Raw genomic sequence first — 17518 nt, 5'->3', positions numbered from 1 at the left:
ATCAAATTGACACAGAATTTGTCCTCGTCGTTGATTGGTTCTTCAAATGAAGTAATAACTGTGATTGGCTAGGAGAAGCGTGGTTTCTCAGCCGTCAAATCAGCACAGAAATGAGGTTCAGTATTCGCGGAACCGGAGGTTATTTTTTTTCCACACGGCGCTTCCAGTCTGTTCGCGGTGTATTTCCCCCTCCGAACGGAAAAAGTGACTCTGACACCCAGGGTACTTTCACCAATGAGGCTTCGTCAGACGTTACTAGCGCATCAGGGTAACCAAGGGTTTAGTGGCCTTCTTGTAAGAGAAAACTTGAACCATTTGTCAAAGTTAATAGATACAGATTATAAAAACCTTCAAAGGCGAGAAACAATATTGTCGCAATCGATTTTCAAGTGACCCTGATAGTGTACAATCTTTTGTTTTTCGCTTCGCATGGGTTCGCAAATTAGTTGAGGATAATTTAATCGAAAGATTTGATGGTAATCTCCTCGAAAAAGGTATGTTTTGTGCACTGTCAAGGCCAAAAATACAGACAAAAACATTTAAACAAAAAGCCTTGTCGAGTTTCACAACCATCTCCATGTATTAACTATGATTTGCTGTCTTTGGAATCATAGAGGCACTTTAGGGCTCCGAATATTGTGCCGCGCCCGAGCTGATAAGTCCGATGGTAAACTTACGAAATCACACTGAAAACACAATGTCTGGAAAGAATGCATGTAGAAGTGAGTAATTTATATACAGTTTCCTTCTAAAACTGAGAGATCTCAATTTCAAGGATGCAGTCAACTTGAGCTGATTCACACTGGGCCAAAGCCGGCGGAAATCCCATACAGTCACTGAAACTAATGCCATTCTGGCCCTCCCAACCAAGATCGCGACAAAACAGTGAAAATTTTTATAATAACGCTGAATTTTGTTGTTTTTAAAAAAAGCGATAAGAAGGTCTCTCTGATGAGCATGTTCCGAGCTTGCCGATCCCTCTCCAGAGATGTTCCGTTCCACGTTCCTCACCATGGCGAGCGACGCGAGGAGAGAGAGAGAGAGGAGAGAGAGAGAGAGGAGAGAGAGAGAGACAGAGAGAGACACGAGATTCCAAATTCCGCGTAGGAACAACATCAACGTGGTCAACGTTAGATTCCATCTACCAGCACCACCTTGTTTGAGAGAGACTGAGGTTGTCACACTTATTGAAATGTAAACTGTTTTAAAATGGGTGCCTATACTTAAATACTATTTTTCATCGCTATTTAACAATCAGACCCGTGGCCCTTGAGGGCGAAGGGTCTACTTGTTTTAGTACCACTCAACTAGTCAGACAGAAAGGCAATAATAAGTTAGCAAATGCAAGTTGAAAATATATTTATTTGGGAATAAAACGAAAAGAAAGCGTCACTCTTTTCGCTACTCGAGGACTATTACTAACTATAGTCTGCTAGTAGCGTAGCCAATCAAAATGCAGCAGCATTTGCATTAGTCCACTAGGAATGGAATGTAGATGTAATGTTGACCTAGGAACGTTAACCTATCTGTACACGCACACAATGCAAAACTTGTCCCTTTATTTCTAACATGGTTAAGATCTTAGGACCTAATCGATCTGCTAAAATCACTGACTACTTTACAGGCATCTCCGCAAACGTCATCTACTGACATAACCTGCACACTATGCAAAAATATCTACATAGGCGAAACACGGCAGAAGATTGGCGGAGCGCTTTCGCGAAACACCTACGAGATGTAGGAAAAAAACGACACAAATGCCTCAAAACCAGTTGCACGCCATTTTAATCTTCCTAATCACTCCCACCACAACATGACTACTTGCGGCCTATCCTTACAACACGGAAACACAGAAAGCCGTAAAACTCTTGAAACAAAAATTTATTTTTCAACTGAAACACACTCCATCCACACGGAATCAATGAACGCATCTCAGTCCATTAATCTATTCACAAATTCACGTCATCCTATTTCTACCAATAGCAAAGCTCCTCCGCACACATATAAACCTACAACAACCACAATTCTTCTATTCGCTCCGGACGAATCGAAGGGCTAACGCTCGAAACGTCAGCTTTCCAAATCTTTCACGGTGGTTATTCGACCTTTATCAACTCGTTTGATAAAATCAATTTCTGTTTCAATCTCCCACCGACGCAGTACCACAGTTTCTTTAGAAACTAAATTGTTTTTTTTTCTTTTTTTAGACGTAAAGTTAGCCGTCCTTCAACGGCTATCGTCCTTCAACGGCTATCGATGTTGAGCTTTAACCGGAGCAAAGGTCACGAAACTTGATGATGCATGCTTGCAATCCTGCTTGCCTTTCCTCCACTACAGTTCTGTCTTACACCTTTCGTTTTCCTCTGGCCGAATAAGAGCTCTTCCAAAAGAGAAGTTAATTTATTCCATTTTCACTCCAATTACATAAAGAAAGTTATACAATATTATAAAATAATAATAATAATAATAATAATAATAATAATAATAATAATAATAATAACAATAATAATAATAACAATAAATAATAATCGCATTAATAAAAATCAAGTACATCACAATGCAGTGGGGAAGACTAGAAGGGAATTGACGAACCATACGACGGTGCTCAGTGCTAGTCAACCCACATGAAAAGAAAATGTATGAATACATAAAAGAATTTGTTAACTATCTACTAACTACCTAAACGAACTAACTAACTCACTCACTCACTAACTAACCAACTAACCGACTAAACTAGCAAACTATCTAATGAAGAGTTAAAATGCCCGCAGTTCAGTTTTAGAAGTTCTCAGTATTATTTCACGGTTTTGTTACGAAATTTGGGAAATATTGGTAAAGGGGAAGCCTGGACAAGAAGCTATGACACTCTTATTCCTCGGCCATTTCAACTTGAGTAAAAATAACAAACAAACTGCGTTGTCTCGTTATGTTTATAACCGCAGTTTGTTTGTTATTTTTACTCAAGAAACTATGAGCTTCTAAAGTTTAGCCTATTATTATTAAATCAATTGAACAGAGTGGAAGCCGGGATGTTTGCCGCCGTGGGATTTAACGTTGATCTGCGATTGCGTTTTCGGGTCTTCGTCCTCATCGGAGAGTGAAGTTTGTACCTGCATGAAAAACAAATATCTCGGAGAACTTATCGCTGACTCATTTTGCCAAGCACCTTCTCAGGAATTGAAAGACGAGACCTTTCCGCGGCGAGGATAAAACATCATTTAATTATTACGCCACAAAGAGGATTTGCTCGCTCAATTGATTTTGAGTGGCGGTAGTAGAAATTATTGGATTTCTCATTGCGGTATGAGAAATATCGTGATACAATACAACCTTAATCGTGGCTTATGTCCTCTTCCTCTTTAAACAGTGGTCGAGTGAATTGCAAACATGACAAATGAGTCACGTTACACAATGATGTCAAGTTGCATTATCCGGCATTACAAAGTGTTGGTCAGTGCAACGGAAATCAGCAGTAAACTTAGTCTCGCGTGTGGTTTCCTGTGCGTTAAACAAACATAGTTATCAAAGCTGTAAATTCTCTGCCCAGACAAACCTAAAGAACGATAGAAAAGGTGGCTGATTATCATAAACAGCACAGATAAAGAAGACAACGATGGGTTGTCGTGCCTTGTGTCAGGTTTTTAACAAAGAGCGCTGCTCTGACGAACCGCAAGGCAAACGTAAAGATTCTAAAAGCCGCACTCCGCTCAAACAACGAATGTCATACTGCACTGGACACATTTTCAATGATTTGTGCTCTGCAGTGTGGTTCACCTATTTTATAGTTTACTTTAACAAAGTTGTTGGACTTTCCACCACCGAGACAGGTCTTCTCTTCTTGATTGCGCAAGGCTCAGACGCAGTTCTGACCCCGTTCATGGGGATTGGTTGCGATCGGCTCGTTTTGAAACGTTTTTCACATTATGGCAAAAGAAAATCGTGGCATTTATTCGGTACAATTTTCGTAGCGATTGCATGGCCCTTTATCATGAGTCCGTGCTTCGTATGTTCTAGCAGTAGCCCGAGTTGGTTGCCGATGGTTTATTATTCGGTTGCTGTGATCATCTTTCACGTTGGCTGGGCCGCGGTTCAGATCGCACATTTATCGTTAATCCCTGAGATTGCAAAACGACCTGGCGAAATAGTGGAGTTAAACGCCGTGAGGTGAGTTTTTAATGAGTTAAAAAGTAAGTTGTCATTCGTCGTCAGTGTAGTTATTGTTTCTTTGCATATAAGGCGAGCCCCGTGGCTACAACATATATAGCTACTTGATAGAGTCTTTCAAGTCTATTTTCAAGAAACAAATGGGATCACGGTGACAAGGTCAAAAATGGTTGGAAAAACCCTTGAGGAAAGTTATAGCTATTTTATGACACATCCACATTCATTTTGTGTACAAATAAGTGGTTAATGAAAGATTTTAACGTTACGTAAACAATCAAAGTGATCGAGTAGATAATGAGAATTTACGTGACGGGGTCGGCCAAAGTACAAAAACATGTAAAGAACAAATATGTTCGAGTAAACATTGTTCTCTACGGTGGTCAATTTACCATATCAACCCAGTTGATGACCCCATTTATGTGTTTGAAAATGTACTTTTGTATAATTTGTTCTTGTACAAGCATGATACTCTGTTTCGACCAGTACACCATCATTCTTTTATGTGGGTAGTACGTTGTGGTTGAAGGACGTTTTGTTCGCTTTTCAGGTCAGGGCTGACATTTGTGTGTGGTATATTTATTTATGTAGTCACATGGGTTTTGCTTGGACAAGAAAGCGAGGAAGGAATCAGTCCAAACTTGAAACGAGAATTCACGGTACGTTTGAAACCGGTGTAAAGGACTTTGACTCCAACTCAAGTGTTGTGCATTCAATACTGATGGGCCTTGATTTGAATGGCCATATTATTTCAAGTTCTTTTAGAATTGTTCTCTACCTTGCATAGTATTAAAAGAAAAGAAACAGAACCTCTTACCGCACAAGAGCTTCATTTGAATGATGTCATAAGTACGGTTAAATACCTTTACATGTATTTCTAACTCGGGTACTTCGAATCCCCCGCTTATTCAACTAGTCTTTGTTTTCCTATGCACTTATTCTACCCTTTTACGTCGGAGTTTACTGGTTTAATGAAAAGGTGGTTGACTATCTTCATACCGCTTTTACAGCACACTGTGACAATGGTCTTTGTCCATTAATTGGCACAATTCGAATTCCACAATCTCCCAGTCGGCGGTAAATAAACCACAATTACAAAGCGTTCTCAAACACAGATTTCAGTCTCAGTGGCGGGAAACACTGTAGATATAGAATCCCTCTCTACACTTTTAGATTTGCAGGTAAAGTTACCACTCTTATATTCAGTGTGTAGTATTTTATCCTGCACGGTTTATTTCGAACCCCCGGCTAATTCGAGGACCGACTCTTCTCCTTTCCTTCGGTGTTGCGACTTCGAACTGACGGGGTTCAACTGTACTTAAATAATTTAATTAAGTTTATTTAAAGCTAAAACGGGCTTATAAAGCCTCTGGGCCTCAGTCCATCATGAATAGCCTTCCAGATTCAAACTTAAAATAGACTGATCTTCTACTGAAAAGATTACCAAGCACTGCTTATGGGAGTCAGGGCAGCCCAGCGGTTAGGACGCTTGCCTTGAGATCCACGGATTTCCCGGGTTCAAGACTTGTTCTAACCACTCGTTGAATGTTTTCCTGGTGGTCCCTTGTTCAACTTCTCGGCTGCACTTGTAAATAGCCGACTGGTTTGCCTCCGGCCAGTTGGGATTCTTAACAGTTGTTGTTGTTGACGACGGTTCTGTTGTTTCGTTGATTGTGTTTCATTGGCCCTGAAAAGCCCCTATGGGGATCGGTCAATTCAGTACGTATTTGTATTGCATTATATCACGGATAGCCACACATATTACAAATAGTTTCTGAGAACAATTCGAATGAACGTTAGTTCAGGATTTTTGTTGTAATTGTTTGCCTTTTATTCAACCCGACTAATGGTGTCGTTATTCATTATTTATTCAGCATTTGAGCATAATCGTTGTTGGTACAGGATTTTTCTTTTCGTTTTTATTCCACTGGGGAACAGTTGAGCCTGTATCTTCAACAACAGACGAAGATAGAGTCGCTTCAGGTGAGATCACATATATACCACGAGCATTATAACCTGAAGCTCCAAAGGAGTTCTTTGGTCGTTCTAGTGGTGACGCTGACCGAATATAAGTAGCTCATTTTTGTGTCGCATAATTGCTTGGGTTTCCAAATAAATTTGTCTAGGCCAGTTTCGTATTCTAACGGTTGGACTGGATCTAGCATGAAATGGAGGCTAATGCGGGCAAATTAATTTGCATTTGAAAAGATTTGCCCGCATTAGCCTCCATTTCATGCTAGATCCAGTCCAGCCGTGAGAATTCGAAAATGGTCTAATAGCTTCCTTTCTTCAGAGCCATCAGACGCAGAGCAATCCTATGAACAAGATTCGTTGTGTATCGAAACAGTGGAGAGAGAATTGGTGGAACAAAGCCCCAAAACATGGCGACAATGGTTCAAAGATCCAAAATTTTACGCGGTGAGAGGAAGTTAATGAAAAGCAAATTTGTGTCCATCTTGTTTTTCGATTTTCACGTTTCTTTTTCCTCTTTACTTCAGATGGGCGTGGTCTACACGTGTACTCGCATCACTGTAAATGTTTCACAGTCTTACTTTCCATTCTATTTGACAGACGCTCTTCATTTTCAGAAAGTAAGTAAAAGGTAACGCGGGTTCGAATATTTTCAAACTTGAATCATTTAAAATGAGAAAAAAATCCGAATTTATTTTTTCTCAGTCAACTCAGACAGGAGCTGATCAAGGAGACCCTCCATCTCCACTAATTCCTTGAGTCAACCTTTTCCCGAGTAAATGTATTTTAAGAAACAGCTTTTTCCCGCGAAAATTATCATGCACTTTTCCCTTGATGCTGAGATAGCCTTGTTTTGATTGGCTTTTACAACAGTGGACGTGCTAAATCTCCCAAGGAAGGCGTTCTGCAAATAAAACTAATCCGGAAAGAGTTGACTCTTAGGCCAAGGTACCCTTTCATGATCTCCAACCTCGGCCCCACGGTCTCTTTTCTGTGCCTCCTGAGGCACAGAAGAGAGACCCTGGGAAGGAGGTTGCATAAGTTCCTGACTCAGCGTATTCTTGAAATGTGTATTCCTATTAATTACTTTGACAGGAAGCCATTGCATATTTTCCCTTGGTGATCCTTGTCAGTGGAGCGTTTTCAAGTGTTATGGTTAAGAATATCAGTAAGAGATTGGGAACCAAGGTAAGCTCTTCGATATCTTCCTTTGTGTTTGTTTGATTGGTGGGTAATAGCAAAAAAGACCTCTGTCCCGTGCGGAAGCTCGACGTAATTAAATTCCCGTCCATGATCTTGGATGGCGCTGTTTAAAGCGCATGTTCCTCCCTCTTATGTTAACTGACCATTACTTAAAGCTCACTGTTAATGACTCACGCTTTTGTTGACATAGTGTCCTTGAAAAACGCCATACAATACAACACAACACAACACAACACAACACAACACAATAAAATACAATACAATACAATACAATACAATACAATACAATACAATACAATACAATACAATACAATACAATAACCTTTATTTCACCTCGAATTTAAAATAGCAAAAATGCTAATGTCTTAAGTCTCGTTTTTGACTCTCCTTCATCTTTGAAACCAATTAACACGAAATTAAATCAAAGAGAGAATAGCAGTATTCTGCTTCAGTCAGTTTTCCATGAATGAGCTCATCTGAGCAAATTTACATTCTTCTGTTTCTTTCTTTCAGTGGACTTTCTGCATTGCAAGCGCAGTTGTCATTTGCGCTTGTGCGTGGTTCTATGTTCAGACCATTTCAGCTCGTGATGCTGTATATGCTGCAGCATTCGTCGTGGGCAGCGGCAACTCGGTCATGCTCGTGACGGTACTCTCCATGACAGCTGATATGATTGGACTCGACAAGGTAAGACAATAACCCATTTCCGAGTTGCTGTTTGCCTCTATTTCAAAGCTACAACCTTGCGATGAAATTGTTTTATATTCGCAAGAAAATGTATTACTCATTTTTTTAAACCAATACTCTCTTTGAAACCGAGGCAAACTGCAATTTGAAAATGAGCTGTTGGAAAGGTCCGGTTCACAATACCTCGACCAACGCAAAAAGCGCTCGACTGTGCGTTCCTGGGCAATCTTTAGACCAAAAAATATATAATCAAAAGAAGCGCCGCTGCCGAAAAGATACTTAGCAATTTGACTGTGGTTATGTGAAAACAAGTTAAAAGGGAAAATTGCTCACTTCCGGTTGTCGTCCGCGTCTCAAAAACCCGCGTGCTTAAGCTCCCTAATAATAGGCCATTTCCGAGTTCATATCTACCTCCTCTTCAAGGCAAGTCTAAGTGCGAAGTTTTGTTATGAAAATTAGGTTTCATTCATATGTAAAGTAGAAGTAATTACCATCACAAAAACTTCGCACTTAGACTCGCTTTGAAGAGGAGGCAGACATGAACTCGGAAATGGCCTATTAAGCAACGCTGACGGCTACAGCAACATCAACGCAACAAAAAATATTATTATTGGTTGATAGTTGAACAAATAAGCGTACTGCACGTGCGACGCGCATTATGAAAGATATCTTTGGCGCATTCAGCAAAACAACAATGATAGCGGTCACACTTGAAAAAAAAGAACACAGTGCAACACTAGTGTTGACAGTTCTCTAGTGTCAACTCAGTGGTGTTTTGAATCCCTAGGGGAAAACTAAACAATAGCGCTTGATTTAACACTAGTGTTAAACTCCCTAATTTTGCGACCGTAACCAATGTGAAATAACCAAATTTATTGCTGTATGGGGAACGCGAAAATCCGACGAGTAATTTTCAATTTTTTCGTTAAGTGTTCACGTTTTTCATACCAGTTCAATTCCCTGATAGTTGCCAGACAATTGATATCACAAACAATCGCGAAGTTCTTGCAGTGACAAGAAAGAAGTCGTCGTGGTTATTCTTTCTAAAGCCCCGTGCAAAACGGACGCAACTCCCAACAATGTTGGCGTCCCTTTGCACGGAGATTTAAGTTCTTTAATCCAGGTCTTAATACGGCGAGCGACGACAACAACTAAAGCCTGGTTTTCACTGGCAACGCAAGCACAAGCGCAAAGCATAAGAGCGCTTATTTCACCGTGAAAACGGGCTTGACGCAAGCATTAGCCTGCGTAGCAAGTGTGTTGCTGTTGGACAAAAGAGCTTCGAAACGATTTTCCGGAAATTCGCCGAGCGAAAGTTGGGGCAAGAGACTGAGTCTCTTTCCCCAACTTTCGCGCAGCCAATTTCCGGAAAATCGTTTCGGAGCTCTTCTGTCGAACAGGAACACTTGCTACGCAGGCTACCCAAGCTTAAGCACAAGAATCAAAATTTTACCTTTTCCTTCTGATTGCACTTACGCTTGCGTTCGCTTGCGCTGTGTAAAAACGAAACACAGCATAAGCCCAAGTAATTTTGCTGTACGTCTGGCCTTGCCTGTCCAATTAAAGCACTCGTTCCAGATTCTCCGCGTCTGAGAATTCAACAAAATGGCGGAGGCCGCTGTTGATTATGATGCTTTTGTCGACGTTCGTTTTCACTTATTAGCATAAGCTACTTATGTTTGCGCTTGTGCTAGCACTTGCGTCTCTAGTGAAAACCAGGATTAATAGACGGTTTGCAACCAATCTTTAGGGACACGGATAACATTGCTGCTAATGAGAGATCTTTTGTTTTCGTCCACCAACATGGCGGCGATAACGTCACTTGAAAACCATCAATAGGACCTTTGTATTCCCGACCTGAGCTAGAACTCTATTTGGGAGATTTAGCAGCGAAGACCGATAAAAGAACATTTTCGCAATCTATTGATCTCTTTGCAATAGTAGTGTTAGTGAAGTCAGTAACGAGTGAATAAACAAAGAAAATTAACTATTGGCTGTTGTTTTCTGTTGTCGCCAAACCTTAAATTTAGCATTTTCACTTTTTTGCAGAGGATGAGAAACAAATGTACCAAATGCATATCGTATTAGCCTCTTTTTTCACTTATTCAAGCTAAGGTTTCGAACCGTTGCCGTAAAAGTTATAGTCGTCCCAACAAAAAGCTCCCAATAAGCTCGGTACATGGATGATCAGCGGTGATGGTTGTTTTCATATTTGTCTACCCGATACAGGAGATTCATTGAGTGAATAATATTGAGAAGGGCCCAAACTGTAGAAATAATGTGCTAATTTCCCAAATATTTCAAAAGTTATGTTTGAGCTCGTACCACGTTCAAATATTTTCTTCATAAAACCATATTTAATGCATGGAGATGGTTATGAAACAGGACAAGTTCCTTTGTTTCATGTTTTTGTCCGTATTCTTGGCCTTGACCCTGCACAAAACACGCCTGTTTTCGAGAAGATAACCAATCAAATCCTTTGATTAAATTATGTGCAACTAATTTGCGAACCCGTGCGAAGCGAAAACAACAGATTGTGCAGGGTCACGGTCAATTCAACATCGATTGCAACAACATTGTTCTCGCTTTTGAAAGTTCTAAGGTTTCATAACCAGTCCCTCGATTAACTATGATAAAACACGAGTTGATCGTTCATTTCTTCGTTGTTCGTTTCGTTTCAGGCTTCTGGAGGCTTTGTGTATTCATTCATGGGTTTCTTAGACAAAGGATTTGTTGGTGTGGTGGTTTTAATAATCCAGACATTTTATCCTGACAGTCCTGAGGGGTATGACATTTATTTCCTTATTGTTTAGACTTTGCAGTGAATATGCTCTGATCGCCAGGTGTCATCGGCCTCAATAATACGTTTCCGTTTAAAAACGAGCCTTTTATATGTTCTGCTCTGTTTTTCCATATCTTTTCATTCAGTTTTTTGTGAGTTAGCAATGCAGTAGCAGATCTTGTTTCCATATTCGCGTATCCTGTTTGGGGATATGCAAATGAATAAAATTAACTTTTCCGAAAAGAACAGGCATCTGGAAAAAGACTAGTTTTTGTCTTCGAGGCACCGATTTCCCAAGAGAAGATGTCTTTAAATTAAAATAGTCTCTCTTTCGCTCTAACATCTGTGACACACAAACCGCTCCAAAATAGGAAACATGATATGCGAGCTGCGAGCAACGACCACGTGACCTGAAACGCTATTTTCACGCGTCCTTGAGCTCACTAGATGTCCTAGGCTTCGCTCCTCGCCGCTCGTATTTTCGAGTTCGTTCCGCAGAGTTTTAGAGCAAAAGAATGACTTGTGGCAGTCTCACGCATATGTTGCTCATCCTGCTAACAGGAGTGGCTAAAAAAAACAAGAAGCCAATCAAAGTATTCTATATGAACAGAAATTCGAAATTGGCCTGTTTCAGGCGTTCATTTGGTAAATGCGGCGAAAGATGGAGAGTTCCATGGGATGCTAAGCCCCCCTCCATCTTTCTCCGCGTTTACCAACTGAACGTCTGGAACAGGCTAATTTCGAAAACGGAGAAAGACCCAACATTCAACACGATTACAAATGATTCCTGACCCGGAATAGACTTCAAATAACAACCTAAGGTAAAGAGTTTATAACTATAAGCGACCTTTGAAGTCGGCCAAACCAATCGCATCATTTCCTTGGCCACTATTTTTACATCAATGGTCTCAGTCATAGTTACTATACACCTCTGACGCGAGCTCAGCTCTACCATGTTGTATTCGGAGAGAAGAGGGTAGACAACGCCACGTGAACACAGAGGCCTTCTAAAGATAATTTAATGATGAAATGATATATATAGTTTACGTCATAGAAAGTGCGGCGTACGGGGCTTTATTCACGAGTTGTTTGTGTCAAAAACCCGAACGAGCGAGGAACGAGCGAGTGAGGGTTTTTGACACAAACAACGAGTGAATAAAACCCCGTACAAAGCACTTTCTATGTCGTGAACTGTTTATTACACATAAGACGAGAATTTTCATTAACATAGTTTTCTGAACGCAAATTAGAAACAAAAACTCACTAACAATACAACCAAATGCAAATTTAATTTAATTCAATGACAAAGTGCGATTTGCACGAGATGCACGAGATGCACGAGTGATTGGCATGGAAACGCCTTTATGCTATCGTTGATTGGTTATACTTCCACATGTGAAATAGCTGTACGCCATTCTGATTGGCTGTATAAGCCTTTTCTACATGTGAAAATAAAGCGTATAGATTTGTACAAATGAGCTTTATGGAATAAAATTCTCATGTTATGTGTAATAAATGAAGCTATGATCTTCGCAGTTATGAACGCAATTTTTGCAATTGCGTAGAGAAGCCTGAAAAATTCAGGACTTCAACGGGGTTTGAACCCGTGACCTCGCGATACCGGTGCGACGCTCTAACCAACTGAGCTATGAAGCCAATGACGTTGGGAGCTGGTCATTTGTGGATTCTAATGTTCTCGGAAGGAATGAATCAATGATGAAATGATATATGAAATGGATCATATATGAACTGCGGATATGAAATCAAGTAAAGCTTTGATCCTCATATATCATTTCATCATTGATTCAATCCTCACGGGAACATTAGAACCCACAAATCACCAGCTCCCAACGTCAGTGGCTTTATAGCTCAGTTGGTTAGAGCGTCGCACCGGTATCGCGAGGTCACGGGTTCAAACCCCGTTGAAGTCCTGAATTTTTCAGGCTTCTCTACGTAATTGTAAAAATTGCGTTCATAGCTGCGAGGATCATAGCTTCACTTGGTAAGGATAATTTAGTTGCTCGTTGTAAGAGGCCTTAATGATTTCCATCTGTTCTAGCTTAAAAAATACCTGTTTGCCTTGTAGCAGGTCGTTCTAGTTCAGCTCTTTCTTAATTTTTAATATTTCGTGAATCATGTTAGTCATTATGATATTCGGCACTGATATTGTGGTATCATAATGCTCTCAGCTGAGAACTGAAGTTCCTTATACGCATGCGCCATAGACATCTGACGTTCATGCGATAGGAAATTAAGGTTGGTTACTTCCCGTTGATTTTCAGAGTCACGTGTGAACAGTGTATCATGTACGTGCGCCTAGTGTTCTCTTTGGCTCCTGGCATATCAGCACTTATCGCCATGGTAATTGTGGCATTTGTGTTCAAGTCACACCTTGTGTTGTCTTGTCGACCAAGAGGTAAATATGAAAAGTCATTTAATACTCTCAAATGATAGTGACCAACAACCACCATTCCTTGAAAGTTTAACCTGCGAGCTTGTTCGGGATATCGCTCGGGAAAGTCCGTTACAATGAACTGGCGATGAACGAGCCGGCTTCTCCACCACCGAGAGGCTGAATGGCGGATGTCAAGAACATTAAAATGAGGGATACATGAAGAGGCTACATTCTCGTGCGCAATACCGCAAATAAATAAGCTTGTTCGCAGGCCAACGACAACTTCAATCTTGGACAATTCACTTAGTTGAAGAGTGAAGATATAAGCACTCCGCGCCCCACCACGTGTCATTGATGAAGAAATGCCCTTATCCAGGGGTGGATTCATCATTGGTGGGTGGAGAAGAGAGGGGGTATATTTTCTGGTGCTATTTTGATACTATTCTCGAGTATGAACACTTCTCATGTACATAGTGAATTTGAAGTGAACTAATTATGATGGACGCTCAAGGTTTGATTTGTGCGACCGCAGCCTCATGATCTTTAACAGGGTTTTCAAGCAAGCAATCGTGGACAATATATCCTGTCGGTGTTCGTTGGATCAACTGGCTTGATGTGATCGGCGTGATTACAAGTTGAAAAACTAAATATTTTGAGCAAGAGTTGATTCTGTAATGTACTATATTTCAATATGAAAATGGTATGAAAATGGGCCCACATGAGCAAACAGAAAAATCAAGGTTGGGAGGGATGGGAATTGAACCACGAAAATCGGACTAGATCACTCTACCAACTAGTCTACAAAACCGGAAATCTACTCCGGGTAATTACGTCAGGCTGTGGAGCTGTGCTCCGAGATCATACCTCTTCGAACCATGCCATTCGTAATTCAGTCCCTAGCACTCTAGCCAGGCCGATTGTTTAGTTATTCAATTTTTTTGCGTGACTTGCGCTGTCACGAAAAGCTGGAGAGCTTGCTCGCCGAGGCCTGGAGCTTTTGTTGGTCTCCATTGTTATTATTTACCGTTTCTGTTTTTTCAGTTGAGACAATCCATCAGTGTACTCAAACAGAAGAGGATGGCACTTTTGATTTCTACGCAAACGTTGTTTATCTTCCTTCCACAAATGTATAAATTTACTCCCACGTCCAATCAAGCATATCAAACAAAGAAAATCACAGGTGAAAGTTTGCGGCTTGCCACAGAGGCAGACTGGTATTTGCTCTGATAATGAGTTATATCCATGGCCCGTACATTATCATCCCAAAACAGCTGAAGGAATGAAAACTATCTTGACTGTTGACTATTTGCACAGTTCTACCTAAGTTTAGGGTACTTAAAGAAACGTTTTTCTTCAAACACAGAAACTCCGAGTTTCTTTTGAAACTTCTAATTCGTGTGGCATAACTGTCCTGGCATAACCTGATAAAATCAAAACGCCTCGAACAGAACTAAGAGGGTGCATTTGGAAATGACAGTCTCACCGGAGTAGGACTGGTTCCATGATTTTCTTTTCTTTGTTTTGTGTTTGCAAAACTGGAACATTACTTGGGGTACCAACGCGGCGAAAAAGAAAGAAGACGATCTGTCTGTGTAGTTAGATTTATAACTGATTGCTAAATAGGATTTTTCATCAAGTTTCAGTGGACCATCATTGGATAAACACGAAGCATGTCGTGTAGAACTAATTTGAAACGCCTTGCACATTCAGTTTTATTTATATCGGTGTAATGGGAAAGAGACGATAGAAACTCAAGGAAACAGCGATAAGTTGTTATAAACTTCTCGCCTCCAGTCCCTGTAGGAACTGAATTTTCCCCTCTTTCTGTTCTTTATGTACATCAAAATGTTACTCCCGCTCTCTTAGATTACCCTGTTTCTGGCTTTAGATGACTGTATTGTAATGTCCATAAGCTTGATAAGAGGAGGCAAAGTTCAGGGTTTTTCTTTTGCTCTGGCGTCGTTAAACGTCTTAAACACGATCGTACCATCACATACAATATTAAATTTACTGTCTTATGGTGTTGCTTCTCACCCAGCTTCGCTCACGTAAATCGTGGCATCGAAGGCGCTTGGGAAGGGTCTGTGGATGTGAGAGGGGAATTTAAGGGCTAGTGCATGGAAAGGTATCAGATAACCGTAAAATTGTGTGCCGCCTAAAAAATGGTCAGATGGTGCGTCACATCAATTATGTTGTGTCTGATCCAATAGTTTGCTTACGCGTTTGAAACGGTAGTCAAGCAATGCGCTTTATCTCGTTTGCTCCTTATTTATAACAACGTTGAGGCAGAAATTTGACACATCAGTTGAGAACTGCTCAGAACACATTTAATTTGAGCCTAAGATATAGAACAAAATTATCGAGCTCATTAAAAAAATAAGCGAATTTTGTTTATACAAGTTATCAATCTGTCACTAAAAGATGAGAAATAAGTACAGTGTAAGTACGACCCCACGTTCGTTAAACTCTCCAATTTGTTGCGGATTACCAAAATGCCGCCAATCTTCGAAGAAGCTGAGGCTACCAAATTTTGGCAACGGAAACAATTTTGTTTGTTTAAGCATCGAGTTGTCATTCAAACTGTTCGTGTACAGTAGATCTTAACTTCGGTAGAAAATAGACCATTGCAATTTCAAACGCGTAATAGCAGGGCAAAATAAAGTTTTTCCACGATATCTCTACAGTTTTTACAATGGGAGCGGCAGTTATGATGTCCCATATCCAGCATACATGTACGGTCTAGGGATCCTTTCCTGAGGAGAAAAACCGCTGAGTCAGGTGTCAAGATTCAGGGTCCCAAAGGGTGGGGGGAGCCCTGGATTTTTTTGCTGTGAAGCCCGGAGCCCGATCATTTCTCCAGTGTTTAGAGTACAGTCTACTAGTCAACAGTGGAGCCCGGAGCCTTAGAGTAGCTGCTATGGAGCCCTGGAGCCCCGATTTTTTGGCCTTGGAGCCCCGCTTTTTTAGGCCCGGAGCCTTGGAGCCCTAAACCCCTTTTAGCGATCGCAGAGCCGCGCAATGTTGTAATCTTTCCCATGCCGAGTGAAAAGGGAAAAACGAGCTCTCCTTGATGATGAGGCGGTTTATATGATTGATGTATGCGTCAATCACTGGCGTTTTGGGAAATGATAATTTCGTTTAATGCGACCCGTTCAAAAATTTGGGACGCTTTTCAAAAAATATCGCCAAAATTTTTGGTGATATACAAACTTGTGCTAATGCGGCCCGGCCCTAATAACATGAATTTGTATCATTTTCCTTGTTGTTAAAAGACCTGATGACGGCAAAGGTTTGGCGAAGTTGTGAAACATGGTTTCCATTTCATTGGCACATCTGTCATCCCTTGTTTTTCGACAGCCCAATTTTTATCTTCGGCATTGTAGTGGAGTAATCAATGATGCATTAAGAAATCATGGAAAATAATTTTATAAAGCCTTATAGATGAACGAATATGTAGCCCAATGGACTGGCATGCCTCCTTGGAAAAAAAGAAATAAAATCAACCGACTTAAAAATTTCTTATGATAAAACAGTATCATTCGGCCATCGTGATAATTTGAGCTGGCTGTTGCGATGCCCTCTCAACATGAAGGGAGTGAATAACAGCCCAAATCACTTCATACAGACAAGTAGACATGAGATGTAGTGTAACTAATTTTGGGGGGTTTCCCATATGAACCCTTCACTCCTCAAATTGTGGAACTGTGTCACCTGTGGCGAAAAGTCTTGCACGAAGGTCTTGATTCAGATTCCTTGTTGTAATGTGAATTTCAATATATCGAAATTTATCAATATTAAAAAACAAGAGAATGCATTTCAAAAAGTTAATTTTTTGAAGCAATATCGCTAAGAAATGTCAAAATGCAAATGAAGTCTTCAAAATAGCATTCCCCATTCACGTGAACATTACATAACGGCGCTTGGGATGGTGTTAATCCGATCATTTTTTTTTTCGAGTTTTCCTCAAATGTAAATTATTGAAGGTGAGGAAAGTGATTCAATGCACGTCATATTTGATTATTGTTCCTTTGTTCCATTTTCTAATCGTTACTTTCAAAGTCACAGCTGAAATCAACTTTGACCTTGACATATGTTTATAAAATCACACCACCATGAGTAAGGAACAAGCTCACGTGAGCTTCAGAAGCTATTTCATATTTGTTCTTTGGTATGACATTTTAGTCAAGGTGAAGTCAATCACGAATATTAAATGAAAATTGAGGCCAATCTTTATATCAGTTTAGCAACAACAGATTTTATTGGCCCGGTCGCTATAAAAACCTCCAATTTACGATGATCCAATTTTAAAGAGGTCTCAA

At 40.4% G+C, this 17518-nt stretch overlaps 1 protein-coding gene across 1 annotated transcript; it reads left to right on the top strand.

Annotated features, from left to right (window-relative positions):
* The first annotated feature begins 3201 nt into the window (after positions 1 to 3201).
* On the top strand, positions 3202 to 15874 carry LOC138015276 (major facilitator superfamily domain-containing protein 12-like). The gene is made up of 10 exons (XM_068862254.1): positions 3202 to 4164; positions 4712 to 4820; positions 6036 to 6144; positions 6455 to 6579; positions 6660 to 6752; positions 7228 to 7320; positions 7849 to 8022; positions 10704 to 10807; positions 13087 to 13220; positions 14241 to 15874. The coding sequence occupies exons 1-10, from the start codon at positions 3614 to 3616 to the stop codon at positions 14330 to 14332; spliced, it is 1584 nt and encodes a 527-aa protein (XP_068718355.1). The 5' UTR covers positions 3202 to 3613; the 3' UTR covers positions 14333 to 15874.
* Positions 15875 to 17518: the final 1644 nt, after the last annotated feature.

Source organism: Montipora capricornis, chromosome 9, assembly GCF_036669925.1.
Source record: "Montipora capricornis isolate CH-2021 chromosome 9, ASM3666992v2, whole genome shotgun sequence".
In the NCBI taxonomy this organism is placed as follows: domain Eukaryota; kingdom Metazoa; phylum Cnidaria; class Anthozoa; order Scleractinia; family Acroporidae; genus Montipora; species Montipora capricornis.
Note: the sequence above shows the minus strand (reverse complement) of the source record. Positions and strands in the feature narration are given on the sequence as shown.